At 43.4% G+C, this 22,286-nt stretch overlaps 1 protein-coding gene across 1 annotated transcript in view; it reads right to left on the bottom strand.

Annotated features, from left to right (window-relative positions):
- Positions 1 to 22,286, bottom strand: part of MYO5B (myosin VB) — a 382,924-nt gene that overhangs the window by 244,176 nt on the left and 116,462 nt on the right. The window contains exon 2 of the mRNA XM_038743484.1: positions 2,253 to 2,363. Coding sequence (XP_038599412.1) covers positions 2,253 to 2,363 — 111 coding nt within the window. The remainder of the gene's footprint in view (positions 1 to 2,252; positions 2,364 to 22,286) is intronic.

The following is a 22,286-nucleotide window of genomic DNA, read 5'->3' as shown; positions in this document are numbered from 1 at the left end:
AGAGCCTGGCACCATTCCTGATGACCCAACCAGGAATTGGGTCAGCCCTGTCCTGGAGGTCCCCTGAGAGACCAGGTTGGTGATGGTGATGTCTAAATAGTTTAGCTCCTCTCTAGGGGAAGGCTAGTCCATCCCGGACTTGATCTGTCTCAGTAACAACCTCATAAAACAAAAGCCCACTGGGCTTCACCATGGGCAGAAGTTGACTGGACCTCTTAGGATCTTCAGGGCTTAGTCCTCTATAACCATCCCTACCCACACAACACCAAGGCTGCTTTCTACATGAGCAGTGGGAATGAGTAGGGAATGGACATCCTCTGCCTTGTTCGACCAGATGCATTTGCAAAGCCCTCTGGGGATGGCAAAATTGGGAGGGAAAACCTGAAAAGCAAAAAACTTCCAAGCAGAAGGAGGATACCCCATGGGCATAGGGGGAGGAAACAGGGCTTGGAACACAATGGAATATCCCTAGAGATCAGGACCAAGGCTCTTCTCAAGAACATGCATGGGATCTGAGAATTACCACCAGGAATTCAGAGGGGTTGTGCCTCTATTTCCCAACCGCTTTGTCTTTAAGACTGCATGAGTTGGAGGTACAGAGACTGAGGTGAGAACAAACAGCAAGGGACTGAAAGTGGGGAAATTTCTCATTACCAGGCTCTGAGTTCCAAGAAAAAAACATCTCAGCATAATGAGCTAAGGGAGCTAATTGATTCTGTAGGGAGAAATGACTAAGTTGCCAGACCTACTTCATAATTAATAAGAAAATCTAATCACAATCTCTCTGCAGCTGCAGTGCAACCACTCTGCTTGACTTTTTGAGTAAGGAATAAAAGTGGGAGGGACATAGGGGAAGGTTTCAAACAAACTCTCCCCAATCCTTTTCTTCGGCTTCCAATTTGTTGATGATGCAAATATTCTGGCTACCCAATCAGACAGTGTCCACAAATTATTCACATGGCCCTTGGAATGTTTTCATCTGGGAAAAGAGGCATCTGTATTGTTAAGGAACCCAATAGGTGAGCCCCCTTGCATTACCCAACTCCCACCTCATACCATCAAAAAAAAACCCCAATAATTGAAGCAAAAATTGTTAGTAAGAAGCACATTCTCTCACTTGTTGGATGTGTTAGTGATTTTCATACCACCCAAGTCCGGGCTAGAACTATTTAAAGGGAGAAGATAAAAATAGGTTGTCTCTCTACTTTATTGTACTTTCCCCAACACACAGCACAGTGCTCTGCACACAGTAAGCACTCAAATACCATCAATTGATAGATTGATTCTCTTCCCACTCAACAAAGAGCAGAGCTGAAATACAGGGTACCTGAGGTGTCAAAGGTCTTCTACACTGAGTAAGGGGTCAAGTACAAATTCAACCTCTCAGTTTCCAGCTGGCTTAAATAGAAAAATAAAATTAAAGGTATATATTGAGCACCTTTGTGCTGACCACTGTACTAAGTGCTTGGGAACATATACCAGATCTTAAAGATATAATTATTTTATTAAGCGTCAAGTTGTCCTCTCCTTGTAATAATAATGATGGCATTTATTAAGTGCTTACTATGTGCAAAGCACTGTTCCTTGTAATAACCTAAAAAGTTAGGTAGCATCTCTGCATCATGGCTCAACAGAGGCTCTGTTGGAATTCAACAACCAAGAATAAGAATGGAAGTGTTAAAACACTGTAAGAATGTGCTTACAAGATTGTTCCTGATTTGGATTCACCAAATGGATTTCCAAAGGCTAGTAAAGGAATGGGAATTCTCATCCCACTTCCAGACTTTGAAAGACAGCTTTTATGGAGATATCTATCTATATCTAAATATAGATATAGATAGATATGGAGACAGGGCTTGGAATGTAATGGACTTTCCCCAGAGATCAGGACCAAGGCTCTTTTCAAGGACATGCATGGGATCTGGGAATTTCCACCAGGAACTCTGAAGGGTTGTGCATTTTTAAAAATATAACGTATACATATATCTATATTCTAGATCTGCACTGTTTCTTTATAACACAAGCATCCCAAAGGCAGGTGCTGTGGCTGCGGATAAATGGGACATAACATAGCACTGTACCAAGTCGACACCTAATGCTATCTGATGGTGCAGAGAAGAAGCCCTTGAAAGGCTATGAGGAAGGAAATATTCATGGCAAGCTCGCCCTCAAAACCCACTGAGTCATGGCAGGAAGCTGTTCAGTTCGTCCATGGCTTTGGGCCACCAAGGACCTTGATGAGGAACACTCACAGTTTCATCTTCAAGTTTGAGTTGTAGGCTTTTATCTCCCTCTTTGTAGCCTTTGGTAATTTCTGCTGATCGCCACACATCGTCAGGGTCGGGGATCCAGACTCTCGTGAACTGAAATACAAAAGTGCAAATGAGTGAGGCCCGAAATGTACCTCTCTTCTACTTGGGAGGCTGAAGACACAGTGAAGGGTGGTTTATTCCCCCTAAAATGAAAGTAAGCTTTCTGTCACAGAAACAGTGGTACACCCATTGCATAATAATAATAATAATAATAATAATATTGGTATTTGATAAGTGCTTACTATGTGCCAAGCACTGTTCTAAGCACTGGGGTAGATACAATATAATCAGATGGTCCCACGTGGAGCTGAGAGTCTTCATCTCCATTTTACAGATGAGATAACTGAGACCCAAAGAAGTTATTTGCCCAAGGTCACACAACTGACAAGTGGAGGAGCCGGGATTAGAATTCACAACCTCTGACTCCCAAGCCCGGGCTCTTTCCACTAAGCCATGCTGCTTCTCTAAGACACAACAAACCTTTTACATTCCCAGCCCTTCCCAAATCAGTCAGTCATCAGCAGTTCCTGGGAACCACTCAGAATTTAGCGAGAGAGGTATGTAGGCATGTGACAACAGTCAGGAAGTGACAAATCCCAGGCACAGGCACAAAAAGGGGCCAAATTTGGTGACTGTGGGAAAATAATTAAAACTGAAGCATTTGAAGTACATTTTGCATGCCTCGAACTGGTGTAATACCTATGACAAAAATCAAAAATCAACTCAGTTGCTGCTCTAGACTGTGAACCCACTGCTGAGTAGGGACCATCTCTATATGTTGCAACTTGTACTTCCCAAGCACTTAGTACTGAGTACTAAGCACTGAGTACAGTGCTCTGCAAACAGTAAGCGCTCAATAAATATGACTGATTGATTGATTGCAAAGATTATAGGCAGAAAGCTTTCTAAACTGTCATCAAACATCTCACAAAACCTAAGTATCTGTGCTCTGTAAATACCAACCTACACATGGATCCCTCTAACATGATTACAGGAAACAGTTATTTATCCAACTAGGGGTAGCAGGAGGCTGGTTCTCATAAATTTCAAGGACTAGGGTTCAAACATTTCAGGAGGTGCACACAATTTTATCTGAGTACTTGAATTTTTTTTTCATTTTAATCATTCAAAATAACTTCAATTCAGATGCAGTAACTGATATTTCAATAATCAGCTTTTATTTTTTGATTTGTGAGCCCCCATGAGGGACAGGGTCTATGTCTAATTCCTCCCTGTGCATTTTTTCTCAGTGCTTAGTACAGTGCTCTGCACACAGTGAGCATTCAAATACTACTGATTGACTGATTAATAAATACTACTACCTAGTTACTATGTAACTCTCTAGTAAGTTAGGCCTGGGTGTGTAATATGGAGAATACCAGTGGCTCACAACCTCATCTCCCCCTCCAACTCACTCTCAGAGGGGCTTCCTGAATAACTTCAATATGACCATTCATCTTACCTCTGTCCTCAATTGGCATTTCTTTCTATGCCTCAGTAAAATGTTTTCTTTCACATGGCCCTGTGACTTTTCAGAAGTAATCGCTTCCAATACTTTCTATCAATTATGTATCAAATGACACAATTATACAGTACACCATGAATATTAATCTTTGTGACACCAATAAATTTGAATTCTTAGCTGTTCATTAGCATCAAGCAAGACAAAGGTCTTTTTTTCCTGGCATTGTGAAGCAAGCTCATTACTGAGGGGAGAAGCAAGTCCAGCTGGAATAGTTCACACTGAGCCCTGTGACTAGAATAGCCTGCTCTTTCTGAATTAGCAGGACTCTTGATTAGTATAGTGATTTGCACAGTATGGCCAATCACCCCCTCCTAACCTTTCTTGAAGCAGTCTCCTGGGATGAGTGGAGACAGTGGAATACCTTTCTTCTGAACCACGGTCCACTGGACTATAAGCTCCTCCTGTAGACTATAAGCTCTTTGTGGGCATGGAATATGTCTATTTATTGTTTTATTATACTCTTCCAATCACTTAGAATAGTTTTCTGAATACAATAGGTGCTCAGTAAAAACAATTGCCTGACTAGGTTAGAGGGTGGAAACGGGAAGACAAAGAGGGCAGAACTTCTGATCTTTAAAGCCCCACATCTTTCCAAGGATGGAATCTCTCACCCAAATGTGGACACTTCCACGCCTGCATTCACTGTTTTGTGTCTTTTACTGTACAGATAAATCTCTTGGATAATGATGATGATATCCGTTAAACACTTACTTTGTGCCAGGCACTGTACTAAGTGCTGGGATGGATACAAGCAAATTGAGTTGGACACAGTCCCTGTCAATTCAATCGTATTTATTGAGCACTTACTGTGTGCAGAGCACTGTACTAAGCGCTTGGGAAGTACAAGTTGACAACATATAGAGACGGTCCCTACCCAACAGCGGGCGCACAGTCTAGAAGGGGGAGACAGGCAACAAAACAAAACATATTAACAAAACAAAATAAATAGAATAAATATGTACAAGTAAAATAGAGTACTAAATATGTACAAACATATATACCTATATACAGGTGCTGTGGGGAGGGGAAGGAGGTAAGGTGGGGGGGGGTGGGGAGGGGAAGGAGGGGGAGAGGAAGGAGGAGGCTCACTGTTCCCTGTGGGGCTCACAGTCTCAATCCATATTTTACAGATGAGGTAACAGGCACAGAGAAGTGAAGTGACTTATCCACAGTCACACAGCAGACAAGTGACAGAGCTGTGTTATCCACTACACCATGCTGCTGTGATCCCCTTGTAGTGAATTCCACCCTGCCACCCATTTCCTCTAACTTTTTTTCACAGGGTAAAAGGAAAAGTGGCTATGCTTTTCTCTGATCTCTCCACAATTTCCCAGCACCCTTAAGGTTATGCTGCTATAAGTCATGTCACTGTTTTTTCCATCGCCACCAGGCATCAACCCCGAATTGCCTCATCAAGCCAGCCTTACTGAGAATACAGTTTTCGTTAAGTATGACACTGGAATTTGCTGAATCTCACAGGGTGAGGAGAGATCTAGGCCCCTCTCTATGACAGAGTCACCCTGACACCTTGAGCTTGGTAGTCACAACCTCTCTGGGCCTCAGGATCCTCAATTTACTGCCCAAGGACAATGTACAAGAATAAGAAATCATAGATAGAAAAGAGCTATGAAACATGGTCCTTCTGGTTACTCTAAAAGAACTTGGGGTAACTCTAATGCACTGCCAAGATGAACTTTGATTGCCACCTTGGTAACCCTCATAGTCCGTAATTAAATCTTCATATCCTTACTGTGTCAGAAACACTAATGCCAAAAGTACTTGTTTCAGAAATAAACTCCTGTCAAAATGTACTTCAAAATTCATCCTTCCCTCCCAAATCCTCTCCTTGACCTACGTTCCCACCACAGCTGACAATGCTACTATCCTCCCCATACCAGAAGCACATAATTATTATTATGATAGTATTTGTTAAGCACTTAGGTGTCAGGTACTGTTCTAAGCACTAGTGTAGATACAAGTTAATCAAGCCGGACACAGTCCCTGTTGCACATGGGGCTCACAGTCTAAGTAGGAGGGAGAAAAGGTATTTAACCCCATTTTACAGTTGAGAAAACAGGCAGAGAGAAGTTAAGTGACTTGCTCAAGGTTACATAGTAAGCAACTGGTAGAGATGGGATTAGAACCCAGGTCCTCTGACTTCGAGATCCATGATCTTTCCACTAGGCCACGCTGCTTCTTGGCCGATGATATCGGAGTGATTTTGGACAGTAAAAGTTGTGAAACAGTGAGTGCAGGAGCGGAAGCACCTTAGCGGGGTGAGAAGTTCCCCGTCAGCCGTACGTAAGTATTCTCCGCACTATCTTTCAACTCCCACATTCAGTCAGTCACCAAATCCTTTTGGTACCTCTCCTAGCTCCATCCCTTCTCCATCCAAACAGGCACCACAATGGCCCATGAACCTGTCATCATCATCAATGGTATTTACTGAGTACTGTATCATATCCCAGCTTGATTATCATCATCAATCGTATTTATTGAGCGCTTACTGTGTGCAGAGCACTGTACTAAGCGCTTGGGAAGTACAAGTTGGCAACATATAGAGACAGTCCCTACCCAACAGTGGGCTCACAGTCTAAAAAGTGGGCTCACAGTCTAAAAAGATTCTAAGAAGATTATTGCATCTTCTTCCTCGCTAGTCTCCAGTCTCTTTCCTCTCCAGTCCATACTTCACCCTGCTGTGCAGATCACCTTTCTAAAATGTCATTCTGAGAAGCAGCATGGCTCAGTGGAAAGAGCACGGGCTTGGGAGTCAGAGGTCATGAGCTTGAATCCCAGCTCTGCCACTTAGCTGTGTGGCCTTGGGCAAGCCACTTAACTTCTCTGTGCCTCAGTTACCTCATCTGTAAAATGGGGATTAAGACTGTGAGTCCTACGTGGGACAACCTGATCAACTTGTATCCCCCCCAGTGCTTAGAACAATGCTTGACAAATAGTAAGCACGTAAATACCATCATTATTACTCTGACCGAACCTAGCCACTCCTCAAAAACTTCCAATGGTTATTCATGCCTCTCTGCATAAAGCAGAAACTATTCACCACTGGATTTAAGGCATTCAATTGGCAATCTGCTTCCTCTTAGCCAGTCTCCCCACTCGTTCCTCCCAAGATGATCTCCTCACTGTGCCTTGTTCTCTCCTCTCTCTGACATCCCCATGCTTGGAACTCCTTCCTCCTTCAAATCTGACAGACTTCAGATCTTCTCATCTTCACAGGCCTCTTGTAATTACATCTCCTTCCTATATTTTCTACTCTCCTCACATTATATCCCCCACCCGGCTACCTGTTCAGCACTCCTAAATCATCTGAAAGCTGTGAAATAACTTCCCACAGCCCTTCTGTATATACCTTATCAACCTAATTAACTCCTGTACATTATCCCTTTTTCTCTTTCCTCCTCTCTGTAACTTATTTCAGTGTCTGCCTCCCCTACTAGAATGAAAGCTACTTGAAGGCAGGACCATGTCTAATAATGGGACTGTATACCCTCAATCATTTAGCTGAGTGTTCTGCACACAGCAGGCATTCAATAAGTACTACTGATTGTTCCCCTCTAAATTAGAAGGAATAGAAAGCACTGAAAACCCAGCAGTTACTTACGTCTCAATCTTGCAAATTACTGCCTCAAATGGACTAGCCCATTAGTTTTTACAAGTGGCAGACCAGCGAGTCCCTCCCAGGGTGACTGGCCTATTTGCAAGTCTGATTTAGCCTGAGCATGGCACTGATTGCTTGCAGCCCGTACAGTAGGCATAGGAGATTACCAAGAAGATGCCCCCTCCCCACCACATTTCTCTCACGCGAAAGCTGAATAAAATTCATAGATTTACTCTTATCAGTGATGGAACCATGTTTGAACCAATCCCCTCCAAATGAGAGCATCCGGACAAGCTTCCGTGCTGGAGAGGAGATTGGCTATCCGGTGAATAGTATTTTAAGGGAATGTTCTCAAAACTGTTCTTTTCACAAAAAGATGGCAATCACTTTGAAGCATCCTCTCTTAGGATGCCTCATCCCAGGAGAAAGTAGACAGTACAAAGCAAAATTAAATATTGAGCAGAATGCTGTCATTTTAATACATTTTATGAGGAAAAGGGAAACATTCCTTAGTATGGGACTAAGGTTCTGGTTTGGCTGTTGATCTGCCCTCTCCCCAAAGCAATCCATAAAAAAAAGCCATCCCCCTTCCCACTCCCCATAAGGGAATCGATCTGTGGAAACAAGACAAGATCACTCAAGCATAACACGATTACAGCATCACTTAATTTAACACCACCATGTTCTAATGATGTTTAATTCATTCACATGGAAGTAAATAAAATAACAGGCCTGCCCTAATTATGAAATAAATTCTCATGATTCTTCCATTGGAAACAGCCCTGGATGCTAACGGGAGGGTGCAGATGTCAGGATGAACCGTTTTCAGGACAAAAGCCTGGCTGGTTTCTTCCTGGAGATTGAACCACCAAATATCTTTATCTCCTGGCTATGCCAGAGATGTGCTGTAGTCTCAGCATCCAAGGACTAAGAGGACTAACACTCCAAGCCAATAGCCTCCATATTCCATCCTTCTCCAGGCCAACTCCAGGGGAGCAGAGGCAAAATCAAGCTTTGAGGCAAGCCTGCAGTAGACCACAAATCACACCAATGATCCCTGAAGCCGAGCCCTGGCAGAGTTGGCAGGAATCCTTATGCCTGGTGTGTACTGGCACTTCCTGACAACTGTGTCTTCCCACACCACTCCCTGCCACCCGAATCCTCTACCCTGAAAAGACCTGGAAGCCAGTTTGGTCTTACCAACCTCATCCTGGCCCAGAATTCACTAAGAAAGGACACTAATTAACCCCTCACTGAGGATTTGCTATGGGTAAAGTGATTTTTAATCTTTTTCATTACATAAAATTCCAATGATTAGAGCACTCTGAGGTAATAAACCTCCATTTAGAGAGAAAAGAACGTGAAATCACCAAGTCATTTCCTGGTTTCCCCATGGGCAGGCTGAAAGTCCGATTACAACCAAATCTATATCCAGAGGGAGACTGCTTCTGGAAATGGGGCCAGGGAAAGTTTAATTTAAGCCCTTGCAGCTTCACATGTAGCTATTTGACAGTAAGACTTTCATGCTTAAATGTGGGTTTGGGCAGGTTGACAGATTTAGGAGGCACATTCCTTTCTATTTGGACTCTTTTTTAAGTTGGGGCTTAATAAAAGGTGCTGGGGTCCTTTCTCTCTGCAGAGCCCCTCTGGCCGTCTACATTTATATCATTAATCAATACACCTCAAAATATTAGCAAGCATAATTATTTCTGACTCAACTTGCCCACAAGCATGGTCTGAGCAGCTTGGGGGTGGGGGGAAAGAGTGGGAGTTTTGTTCTTTTTTTTAAATGACTATAGTTGCTTTCAGAGCAACTAAGCATTTTGAACAATGACTGAGATATTGATGATGCCAAAGAAGTGCAATATATTTACAAAGCAACTTTGAAAAGCATGGAGACCTAGTAGATAGAGCACATGACTGGGAGTCAGAAGGACCTGGGCTCTAATCCCAGCTTTGCCACTTGTCTGCTTTGAGACCTTGGACAAGTCACTTCACTTCTCTGTGCCTCAGTTACCTCATCTGCAAAATGGGTACTAAGACTGTGAGTCCCATGTGGACAGGGACTGGGTTCAACCTCATTAGCTTGCATCTACCTCAGTGCCTGGCATATAGTAACTGCTTACAAATACCTTAAATAAAAGGCAGCACTTGTGTGGTAAGTGAAAACACATTTCCCTTGCTTTTCAGTAACCTAGAAGGCAGGCACTGTGCCTTTGGAACAAGTATAAGCCTAACACTTCATGGGTGCCCCAGTAAGCATTAAAAAAAGAAAAAAAGTAACAATCACTCCAGATAAATTTATCTCATGCATACATATTTGGAGGACTTCTATCACAACCAAATCATATGAAAATATCTGTCATAAAAATATTTTCACTGAAGACAGAGAAATTCTGCCAAACCATGGGGGACAGAAAGCATACTGAGAGGCAGGAGATATTCTTGGAATGGCTGCAGGATGCATTAGAACACTTAAAAATAGTTTTACACATATTAAGAGGAGCAACAGGGAAGCCATTAAGCTTTACACTGGCATTACACTGATTAGTAACATGGCCTAATAGAAAGGGCACAGGCCTGGAAATCAAAGGACCTGGGCTCTAATCCCAGCTCTGCCACTTATCTGCTATGTGACCTTGGCCAAGTCACAATTTTTCTGTGCCTCAGTTCTCTTGTCTGCAAATTGGGGATTCAATATATGTTCTTTCTCCTACTCAGACTGTAAGCCCCATGTGGGACCTAATCATCTTTTATATACCCGAGTCCTTGGTACAATGCTTGGCACACAATAAGTGCTTAGCAAATCCCACAATTATTATTATTTCAACCCCAAAGTCTGTATCTACGAACTTGGTCTTTGAAAAGGGTGTCAGGCTCAAAGCACCGTGGAAGGTGAGCCAGCTCCAGAACCTGCTCCTCATGCATGGAACCGCTTGGTGCATTTTAGTTTAGCTTTTTTAGTTTTAGTTTTTATTTTGTTAAGTGCTTACTACGTGCCAGACACTGTACTAAGTGCTGGGGCATGGACATATCAGATTGGACATGGTCCCTGTCCCACATAGGGCTCACAGGGAGGCCCAGAGAAGTGAAGTGACTTGACCAAGGTCTCACAACAGAGAAGTGGTGGAGCTGGGAATGGAACCTAGATCCTCTGACTCTTAGGCCTGGGCTCTATCCACTAGGACATTCTGCTTTGAGAGGCAGGGCCAGCAGCCCTGTGGACGATTGACTCAACCACAATAGCTACTGTCAGGTACCCCTGTGGGATGCCTTTTCAACCTGTTCTATAATTATTTAATCAATCAGTGATATTTCTTGAGTGCAGAGCAATGTACTAAGAGCTTGGGAAACTAGAACACAACAGAATTAACAGACATGTTCCCTGCCCATAACCCAAACCAGTCTGGATTCCCTACAGCCACCATCTCCTTCACCTCTCAGAAATGATCTCTAATCCCTCTAGACTGTAAGGTCATTGTGGTCAGAGAACGTGTCTACCAACTCTGTTATATTGGATTCTCCCAAGTGCTTAGTATAGGGTTCTGCACACGGCAAGCACTCAATAAATATAATTGATTCAATTCAATCCCCTATTAGGTGAAAAGATGCAAAAGAGTTGAGACTGAGGACTTCTGAGCTTCCCTGGCCACACAGCATGAGTAATAGTAATAATAATAATAATGATCATAATAAGAATACAAGAAGAAGAAGAAAAAGGAAGGAGGAGGGAGGAGAAGATGATGATGATGGTATTTGTTAAGCACTATGTGTGAAGCACTGTTCTAAGCACTGATATGAAGGGGGGGAGGAGGAGGGAGGAGGAGGGAGGAAAAGGGAGGACGATGGAGAAGGATGGAGGAGAACAAGAAATGAATGTGTTTAGTACTGATTATGTGTCAAACACGGTGGCATGCACTGGAAAAGTTACAATACAGTCAGATCAGAAACAATCCCTGTAACCACATGGGGCTTACAGCTAAAGTAGGAGGGAGGATAGGTATTTAATCCTTATTTCACAGATGAAGAAACTGAGGCACAGAAGTGACTTGCCCATGGATACAGAGCTTATGTGTGGCAGAGCCAGGATTAGAACCCAGCTCTTCAGACTCCCAGTCCTGCTCTCTCTCCACCAAGAGTGGTTTATCGCATGTTCAGAGATGAACTCACCTCCTTTGAGCAACACCACCTTCCTGGATTCTAAGGTTTGCTCAGTAGGCAATTGGGAAACAGATAAATTGCACCCGCTGTTAGAGTCACTTCAGTCCTACTTTCTCCATCAAAGCACCAGCTAACAGGAAAAGCCACATCCACCCAACAATCTTGAAGACACTCCAGTTCTATGATAGCTGAAGAGAACAAATGTGGCTACACACACAAACTGGTGGTAAGTAGAGACGGTACTTCTCTCCATACAGGCAGGGATCCTGCCGAATGGCAGGACTTTAATCAGGAACACCAACCACAAATCCCCTGAGAAACAGCAGTTCTGTTTGCTGGGAGCTGTGTTATCTGAGCATTAATTTACAGCATACCTTGCCCTCACTTTCTTTTCCCGAATACAACTAGCGAATGGAAACAATCCATACTGGGAGAAAAGCCAAAATGGAGTGTGAATTATTAAAGATCAGAAGATTTTTCTAGTGTGGCATATGGTAGGGGTTGAGAAACTAAAGGAATATTCAAAACCCAGCCAACCAACACTGAGCTATTCACCGCCCCCGCCACCCTCAAATGCCAGCCCACACCTCATTGTGATGGGGGGATGAAACCGCAATGGGAAAGTGCCAGCTGAAGCTAGGCCATCAGTGGAGAAAGTTTTTGACTGAAACCCTCCTAGGGGCATCTCACATGTAGGACAGACACAGCAGGAATCTTGAAAATGGCTAGTTAATATGGGCGGTGAAGACTGTAACAATCACTCAGTGGTATTTTTTGAGCACTTACTGTGGGCTGAGTGCTTGAGAAAGTATACACACTGGAGTTGGTAGACAAACTCTACCCACAAGGAGCTTATAGTCTACAGAGACAGACGTTAAAATAGATGATGGATAGGGGAAATTGAAGAGAAAAGGAATATTTACATAAATAATGTGGAGTTGGAGTGAATATCAAAATCCTTAAGGAGCCAAGCAGGTAGCTGAAGCAAAGGGGAGGGCAGATAGGAGAAACGAGAGTTTAGGGAAGGTCTCTTGGAGATGATGTGATTTTAGGAAGGTATTGAAGAAGGGGAGAGTAGTAGACTGTCAGACATGAAGGTGAAGCAGTGGGGCATAGTGGAAGAAGTGGGAGTCGGAAGACCTGGGTTCCAATCCTACTCTGCCATCTGACTTCCGTGTGACCTTGGGCAAATCACTTCTCTTTTCTCAGTTCTCTCATCTGTAAAATCGGGATTCAATACCTGTTCTCCTTTCCACTAAAGCTGTAAGCCCGATGAGGGACTGTGGACAGGCTGATTATCTTGTATCTTCCTTAGTGCTTGACACACTGTAAGCACTTTTATAAATACTATAAATGCCACCACAATAATGAGGGCAGAGAGAATTCCAAGCCTGAGGGAAAATTTGGGCAAGGGATTGGCTGGGGGAGAGTCGAGCAGTTCTACAATAGCTGGACAACTCAAGAGAGTGCAGCACTACACTCTGCTGTGGCCACTTTAACGTTAAATGAATCACTGCCTGTAGAATTCCCACATGCACTTTGTAAAGTGCTGCACTCCTCCTCACCAATTTGCTCATTGCTCTCCATGCCCAGGCAGGAACATGACTGTCAGGAACAAGAGGGCATGAGAGGCCTCAGCGCCCACCTCCAGCACTTGAAGCAATTCCTTTCTGTAGCTCTTGGTCCTGAAAACTTCGGATTAAACCGGGATTGGTCCATCACTTGTCATAGGCAACTCTGACATCCACTTCCAAGAAGTGATAGGTGTTTGAGGGCAGGGACTGTGTCTTAAACCTTGTTGCCTTCTCCCAAGCCCAAAGTACACTGCTCTGCCCACAGTGGGTGTTCAGTGGTAGTACTGAATGAGCAACTGAGGTTACAGCAAGCTTCCGAGGAATGAACACTCACTGTCTTTATTTATTTATTTTACTTGTACATATCTATTCTATTTATTTTATTTTGTTAGTATGTTTGGTTTTGTTCTCTGTCTCCCCCTTTTAGACTGTGAGCCCACTGTTGGGTAGGGACTGTCTCTATATGTTGACAACTTGTACTTCCCAAGCACTTAGTGCAGTGCTCTGCACGCAGTAAGCGCTCAATAAATACGATTGATTGATTTTAAGGAAATCCAAGGGTGGACAGGGGATTCATGCAGGGACATTTTGAGGTGGCTCAGACTCAGGATGGGTGTGTGTGATGAGCTTTTGTAGCTACTCCGACACTTAGTTTCTGCCACATAGTAAGCACCTAGCAAATATCACTTAAAAAAAAATAAAAAAGAAGCAGACTTCCCTTGGTCTCCTAGCACAAGACTGTGCAAGTCTTCTAGACTGTGAGCCCATTGTTGGGTAGGGACCATCTCTATATGTTGCCAACTTGTACTTCCCAAGCGCTTAGTATAGTGCTCTGCACATATTAAGCGCTCAATAAATATGATTGAATGAATGAATGAATAAATGTCTTCACCTCAGTTGCTGGTGGTTGGGTAGGCTTCCAAATCCCTTCCCTGTTCTCCTGCAAAAAATGAACCTCTCGCCCACGGTGCCCCAGCTAGTCTCTTTAGCGTACACCAGCATCCCTTCCCCACCATCCTGATAACTCTTTTTCCATGCCAATAATCCTTACTCCATCACATTCTACTTAGGTAAATTCAAGAGTTTTGATGTGACTCCATGTGGGCCAGGGACTGTGTCTGACCTAATTACCTTTAATCTACCCCAGTGCTTAGTACAATCTTGTCTTGTCTTATGCCGTCGAGTCGCTTCTGACCCATAGCAACACCACGGACACATCTCTCCCAGAACGCCCCACTTTCCATCTGCAATCGTTCTGTTAGTGGACCCATAGAGTTTTCTTGGTAAAAAACAGAATCGGTTTACCACTGCTGCCTTCCACGCAGTAAACTCGAGTCTCTGCCCTCGACTCTCTCCCATGCTGCTGCTGCCCAACATGTGTGAGTGTTTGACTTGTACCAGATGTCCTTTCATTCACTAGACACTCTCCAAGCTAGGAATGGAATGGGTATGCCTCTCCCTGACTCTCCCTCTCATAGCCAAGACTGGTAGAGTACTGGAAACTCTCCGGGTGTGACCCTGAGAGAGCGCTTAGTAATGCATACTAAACACTTAAAAATACCACTATCATTATTATTAACAGCTTCCTCCAAAAGCAATTCTCAGGTGTTTTTTTTCTGGAAATCAACTATCCAGTAGAGAGGAGGTTTGACGGAGGAATGTTAGACAGCACTCAGAGTGATGAGGCAGATGGAAGAGCAGAATCAGACTGGCTGGAGGCAATAATAATAATGATAGCATTTATTAAGCGCTTACTATGTGCAAAGCACTGTTCTATGCACTAGGGAGGTTACACAGTGATCAGGTTGTCCCACGGGGGGCTCACAGTCTTCATCCCATTTTACAGATGAGGTAACTGAGGTCCAGAGAAGTGAAGTGACTTGCCCAAAGTCAAGAGACAAACCATCCAGTGTTTAGAAAATAGTAATCAATAAATGGTATTTATTGAGTGCTTACTGGGTGCAAAGCACTGTACTAAGCATTCAGAGAGTACAACAGAATTGGTAAACACATTCCCTACCCACAGTTATCTTACAGTCTAGAGGAGGAGACAGACATTACTATAAATAATGGTAGAGTAAGGCATGCAAATGATTGTAAAACGGAAGCTAGTGTTAGCCTGTTAGCTGGGCAAATCACCATTACTCAAAGAACTTTAAAACAATGCCTCATATTCCAATATAAGCCCTGAGAAAGACTCTTGGGCAGACAGTGTCAGTAATGAATTCTAAATACTTGGCAATGAATTATTCTCTGGAGAGAGTTTAACCTAATCATATTAGCCAACAAATAGGCTGGTGAGCCATAGGTTCTGAAAGTATCGTGGTAAAGTATCGGGGCTTTTCTGCCCCAGGCCTGAAAGGGTAGGGTATAAGAGTGCTTCACGGATAGCTTTTAATTTTAAAGTCTTTTCCTGCCAATGAGAGAGCTGTCAGCAGTTGGGAGATGAATCTGGCCTGACTTGTTTTTCCTTGGCCTTTATTGTGGCACAGCACAATCCAGAGCAGGGGTCAGCATGACAGGCTTCTAACATCCACCACCATGACAAGTTTCTTAAAAATTCCAGACTGAATGGATGAGTGCAAATTAGAGCCCCTTCAGATAGGAAACACAGAGCCTGTCTCAACCTAATTTAGGATGTGCTCAGCCTGAACTAAGCTAGAATGGGTCACGGCTTCCTTCTGTGTCACCCTAGCACTTGGAACTGTATCCTTCAAGTATCTGATATTCACCCTACCCTCAGTCACAGAGCCCTTATGGACACATCCCCAATTTTACTCATATTAATGTCTGTCTTCCCCTCTAGGCTGTAAGCTCTGGGTGGGCAAGGAGTGTGTCTACTAACCCTGTTGGATTGTGCTCTTCCAAGTGCTTAGTACAGTGCTCTCCACACAGTAAGCTCTCAATAAATACCACTGGTTGACTGATTGGTTAATTTCTAAGGTGCTGTTTGTTCTCATGGTCTGTTGAGAATTGCAGCCCAGGGTCAGCCCTGATAGCAGAATTCCCCTACCTGGCTACCTTGACACAGCTCTGGGATGAGAAAGCTTCAGCAGGATCTGTAAAACCATTTGGTCCCTGCCCTCCCCACCACCCTACCAAGCCCCCTGGGCTCAAGACTTGTGAACACCATAAGCAACGAAGACAATGTTCAGGATTCTTTGCCCTGAAAATGCCTTGCCCACCATTCATTCATCCATTAACAATATTTACTGAGTGCTTAACGTGTGCAGAGCACTGTACCAAGTGCTTGGGAGAGTACAATAACAATATTCAGGAAGCTTCATGGGCTTCCTTTGAAACAATAATTAGACCCATATTATATGATGAGCTCATTTTCCCAGATTTTGTAAAGCATGGAAGCTCAGATACCATATACTGAGGTTGATTGTGGTAAAGATACTGGAAACACAAACACTGTGAAATGTGGGGGCTTACAGTAGCTGCACTACACAATGCCAACTCACTGAATTTACTTGGTCTTCAAAATAGGCAAGGACTGTTGCTTTCATATGATACTGATATTATTGATATAATAATGACAATGATGGAATTTGTTAAGTGCTTACTATGTGTCAAGCACTGCTCTAAGTGCTGAAAAAAAGGCTACACCCTCCTTCATCCCACAACAAGTGGTTTTATTAAATATTTCGGCTAAAATGCAGTTAGGGAAATAGGGAATGTTTACTGAAAATGTACCTCTATCTGATAAGACCACAACAGATGTCAGAATAATGCTACTAATAATAATATTGCTATTATTACTTGGTATTTGTTAAGTGCTTACTATGTTCCAGGCACTGTAGTAAGCGTTAAGGTGGATAAAAGCAAATTGGATTGGACACAATCCACATCCCACAGTCTCAATCCTATTTTACAGATGAGGTAACAAGCACAGGGAAGTGAACTGCCTTGCCCAAGGTCACACAGCAGGCACGTGGCAGAGCCAGGATTAAAATCCATGACTTTTAATCTCTCAGTCCTGTGCTTTATCCACTACACTATACTGAAGGGATGGGGTGAGTTGGAAGATGGTAATGTAGCCTGAGTTTTCCTTAACACAGGGCTCACCACAAACGGGTCCCTAAAATTGGAGGAGAGTTGAGTATACCCAAGTTTTGTATTTTAAAATGGGCTGGTAGTTAGTATTCAAATTCAGCCTGCTGTTGCTTAACATAATTACATCTTATTTTGATAACTGCTTAACTTAAAAGAAAGTCTTTTTATGATGAGCATAATGAATATCATCAAGTTCCTTTAGCAGGAAGGCTGAAGAGCCTCATTTAGCAGAAGCTACTTCACCCACAAGGAAGCCAGTGGAGAGTAAAACAGTGAGCTCCAAAAATGAACTTTCCCAGATCCCTCACTGAGAAATGAAAAGGAGGATGAACACAGAGAAGAGCCTGCAGGCAGTTAGGCCTTGTTCTCAACAGGGCGGCCATTCCACTGGTTTTCAGCCATCTCTTAGGCAATAAAAATATGGCATCGGACACCTCTATGTCTGGCTTTTTTTTCAATCAATCAATGGTATTTATTGAATGCTCACTATGTGCAGAGCACTGTACTAAGTGCTTGACAGAGTACCCTACAACAGAATCAGCAGGCACATTTCCTGCCCACAACAAGCTTTGAGCATCCAGCCCTTTTCTACTTTGGCTCCTGTTGCCAAGTTCCACGGCTCGCTAGCAGTGTCCATGTTTACTGGAAACTGGGAGGGGAATGAAATGCCTCTGGGGCAGGTGAAATTGTCAGGAGTCCTCCTTGACCACCTGGAGAAACGCTCTAGGTTTGGGCAGTGACAGGAAGATTTCCACAAAACAGGATATTTGGAGTCATTAGGTCCCAGTGACTTTCCAATGTAATGCATGTGACATGGCATATGTGAGTCCGGTATCTGCAAGAGATATCTTTGGCCACATTAGTTGTCAATGTAGGTTAAACCCACTCCTTCCAAAGCAGTGCCAGTTCTATTAAGGTTGACATGAAAGGCTGGGGCCTCTTTGCAATTCAGCAGAACTACTCAGTCGCCAAAGGGTGTGGGAGCTTTGTATTTGTGGATTGAGTATGCTTAGGAGAAACTTCTACTACTTCCACTGAAATGGCAAGGACACTTAACATGTTAATTGTCAGTGCCTGGATGGATTATTCCCCTTGACAACTTGGCAGACAACTTTAGCAATTTCATATTAAATATTTCATACAATGCACTTAATATGATAAATCACACTTCATTTCCTTCTTCCATTCATATTACTACTATGTATCCTTCCAAGAATGCAGGGGCGATCCATAAATCCCTTCACCAATAAAACAGTCCCCTGAAAAGATAATTCTCTTTAAGGTTGATTTTTCATTTAAATGATTAACTTAAACAGGGAACTGAGATACGTAGAGGGTTTACACATGAATCGCTTTAGAAAAAAATAGATCAAAAAATGAAAAAAAAAATGCAAAGAACTGATGTCCTGTGGCTGTGTGCATTGTGTGCTTCATCTGAAAAGTAACAAGGGTTGTGAGGGAAATATTATCACTGCATTTACTGAAAAATACTGCTGACCATATCCACCCAGAATCATAGTGTGGCACAGCAAACAAGATTTTTGCAGCATTTCGGATGCAGAAGTACAGGGGATGATGCCAGGACAACAGAATATTCCTAGGCCTTTCCAAAGTATTTGGCACCACCTCTAGATCTGGATTCTGGAAATGACTTGGTAAATCTGGCTGCCCTGAAAAATCAATCAGCTGTATTGAGTGCTTCCTATGTGCAGAGCACTGTACTAAGCACTTGGGAGAGTACACTATAGCAGTATAACAGAGTTGATAGACATGTTCCCTGCCCACAGTGAGTTTACAGTCTAGAGGACTGGAAAAGCCTATTGAGATCCTAAGACTACTTCACGGCTGGCTGTGTCAAGAGTAGCAGGGAGCCTACTCTGATCTTCTCAGTGAATGGGATAAAAGCAGGCATATGTAGTCAGCCCGGGCTGTTCAGTATAAACTAGGCAGCCATGGTGAAGGATACAACAACTTATTGTCTATGCTTCCACTTTTTGGGGAAACTTCCAACTCAACAGGCCACTGTGATCATCCAGTGTCCTTGGGAGCAACAGTTTCTACCTGTAGATGACTTAGGACTTCATCATCATCATCATAAATTGTATTTATTGAGCGCTTACTATGTGCAGAGCACTGTACTAAGCGCTTGGGAAGTACAAATTGGCAACATATAGAGACAGTCCCTACCCAGCAGTGGGCTCACAGTCTAAAAGGGGGAGACAGAGAACAAAACCAAACATAATAACAAAATAAAATAAATAGAATAGATATGTACAAATAAAATACATAAATAGAGTAATAAATATGTACAAACATATATACATATATACAGGTGCTGTGGGGAAACAGCACCTTCAGTGTGGCCTCGTGGAAACAGCACAGGCCCGGGAGTCGGAGGATCTGGGTTCTAATCCCAGCTCTGCTACTTACCTGCTCTGTGACCTTGGGCAAGTCACTTCACTTCTCTGTGCCTCAGTTTTCTCAATTGTGAAATGGAGATAAAATACCTGTCCTCCCTCCTCTCTACCCCTCTAGACTGTGAAGCCCATGTCAGGCAGAGAACGTGCCTGACCTGATTATCGTGTATTTTCCCTTGGTTTAATTCTAGGCTTGGCAGACAGTGCTTATATGCCACAGACAAGCACAACCAAAAAGATATGAAAATGATTGTAAGCCATTTCACTGCATCTGTCAGACACTTTGTACCGATGAGAAGAAGTGTGAAGAAAACTAAAGTAACATATCAGCCTAAACTGGGGAAACCATAAACACAACCAAAATATCTCCATTGGCAACACAGAGCTCAATGCTGTCTCAGAAGTCTGGACAACAGTGATAATAGACAGGGAAGTAGAAAATGTAAAAAAAGGCCAGGGGATCTTGTGAGAGCCTGTTGAACTGACTGTAGTGGCTGCAACATACAGGGCTCCAATCCTAACTAAAGGTCTACAGAGCTGAGGTGTGGGTCAACCCCCTTGCAAAGCTTTGAGACTGGAACTACCCACAGACCCCATATCCTATGCCTGGAGCAGTATCAGTGACACTTTTGAGCAAGCTTATCTTCAAGTCAGTCAGTCAATTGTATTTATTGAGTGCTTACTGTGTGCAGAGCACCATACTAAGCGCTTGGGAGAGTAAAAAAACTGACACATTCCCTGCCCACGACAAGCTCACAGTCTAGAGGGGGAGATAGACATTAACATAAACAAATGAATTGCAGATATGTACATAGTCCTATGGGGTTGGGAGGAGGGATGAATTAAGGGAGCAAGTCAGGCTGATGTAGAAGGGTGTGGGAGAAGAGGAAAGCAGGGCTTAATCAGGAAAGACCTCTTGGTGAAGATATGCCTACAATAAGGCTATGAATGTGGGGAGAGTAATTGTCTGATGTGAGGAGGGAAGGAGTTCCAGTCCAGAGGCAGGATGAGGGGGATAGGTCAGTGGCAAGCTAGCTGAGAACGAGGTACAGTGAGAAGGTTGACATTAGAGGGGTACAGAGTGAGGGCAGGGTTGTAGTAGGAGAGCAGCAAGATGAGGTATGGGGGGCAAGGTGATTGAGTGCTTTAATGACAAGTGACAAGGAAGCATCCCAAACCAAGTCCTGGATCCAATTCAGTCTCCTGGCACTGAAGCTAGGGTCGCCTCAACCAAGCTCCACTGGGAGGGGAGAACAGGTTAGGAAACCTTAACAGCTTCTGGGTGGCAAGCTGAAATTGGGCGACCAAAAACAAGGAGGGCAGAGGTCACATTCTATGAACACACTGAAACAAAACTTCAGGCAATGCTTCAGCTCAGCTGAAAGCCAGGAGATAACTGTGGCCCACAGACCAAAATGATGCACTGCACTCAAGGCAGGAACAGCTCTGTTGGAGTAGAAGCTTTGAGGGATGGGGGAAACAGAGAGGCCAAAGGAAAAACAGCACCTGCAAACTACAGCTAAATAAAAGATGGTCTTCGTGTGTGTGTGTAGGGTGTGTGGACTAAGAGCCTCTTTGGCCTTTTCAACCACAGAGGTGACCCAAGTGAATTGCACTGCAGGGGTATCTTCTTATACTAAAACCAACTATTTTTTTATGGCAATCATTAAAATGCTTACTATGTGCCAGGCACTGCGCTAAGGTCTGGGTTGGATACAAGCAAATTGGGTTGGACACAGTCCCTGTCCCACGTGGGGCTCACAGTCTCAATCCTCATTTTGCAGATGAGGTAACAGGGCCAGAGAAGTGAAGTGACTTGCCCAACGTCACACAGCAGACAAGTGGCAGAGCCAGGATTAGACCCCAGGTCTTTGTAACTATTACTGCATTAATAAAGACAATCATATTTGTAAGTGCTTACTATGTTACCATGTTCTAAATACCATGCTAAATATTAGGATAGATACTGTAAGCTTCTTGTGGGCAGGGAATGTATAAACCAACTCTGTTATACTGTACCCAACATGGCTTAGTGGAAAGAGCATAGGCTTGGGAGTCAGAGGACATAGGTTCTAAATCCCAGCTCCACCACTTGTCTGCTATGTGACCTTGGGCAAGCCACTTAAGTTCTCTGTGCCTCGGTTACCTTATCTGTAAAATGGGGATGAAGAATGTGAGCCTTGTGTGGGACAACCTGATTACCTTGTATCTACCCCAGCACTTAGAACAGTGCTTGGCGCATACTAAGTGCTTAACAAGTACCACAGTTATTATTACTTTTATTATGTGCCGAGTACAGCACTCTGAACACAGTAAGTGTTCAATAAATATGACTGATTGGACACAGGATAATCAAGTTAGACCATCTCTGTTTCATTTATTCATTCAATCATATTTATTGAATGCTTACTTTGTGCAGAGCACTGTACTAAGCGCTTAGGAGAGTACAATACAACAATAAACAGACACATTCTCTGCCCACAATAAGCTTACTGGCTAGAGGATGAGCTTACAATCTACAGGATGAGCTTACAATCTAGAGGACTATTTAAGAGGCAGGGAGAGTGGGTATCTTATTCCCATTTTACAGAAGAGGAACTGAGGTACAGAAAAGTTAAGGGA

The sequence above is a fragment of the Tachyglossus aculeatus genome, chromosome 3 (genome assembly GCF_015852505.1).
Source record: "Tachyglossus aculeatus isolate mTacAcu1 chromosome 3, mTacAcu1.pri, whole genome shotgun sequence".
Taxonomy (NCBI): Eukaryota; Metazoa; Chordata; class Mammalia; order Monotremata; family Tachyglossidae; genus Tachyglossus; species Tachyglossus aculeatus.
Note: the sequence above shows the minus strand (reverse complement) of the source record. Positions and strands in the feature narration are given on the sequence as shown.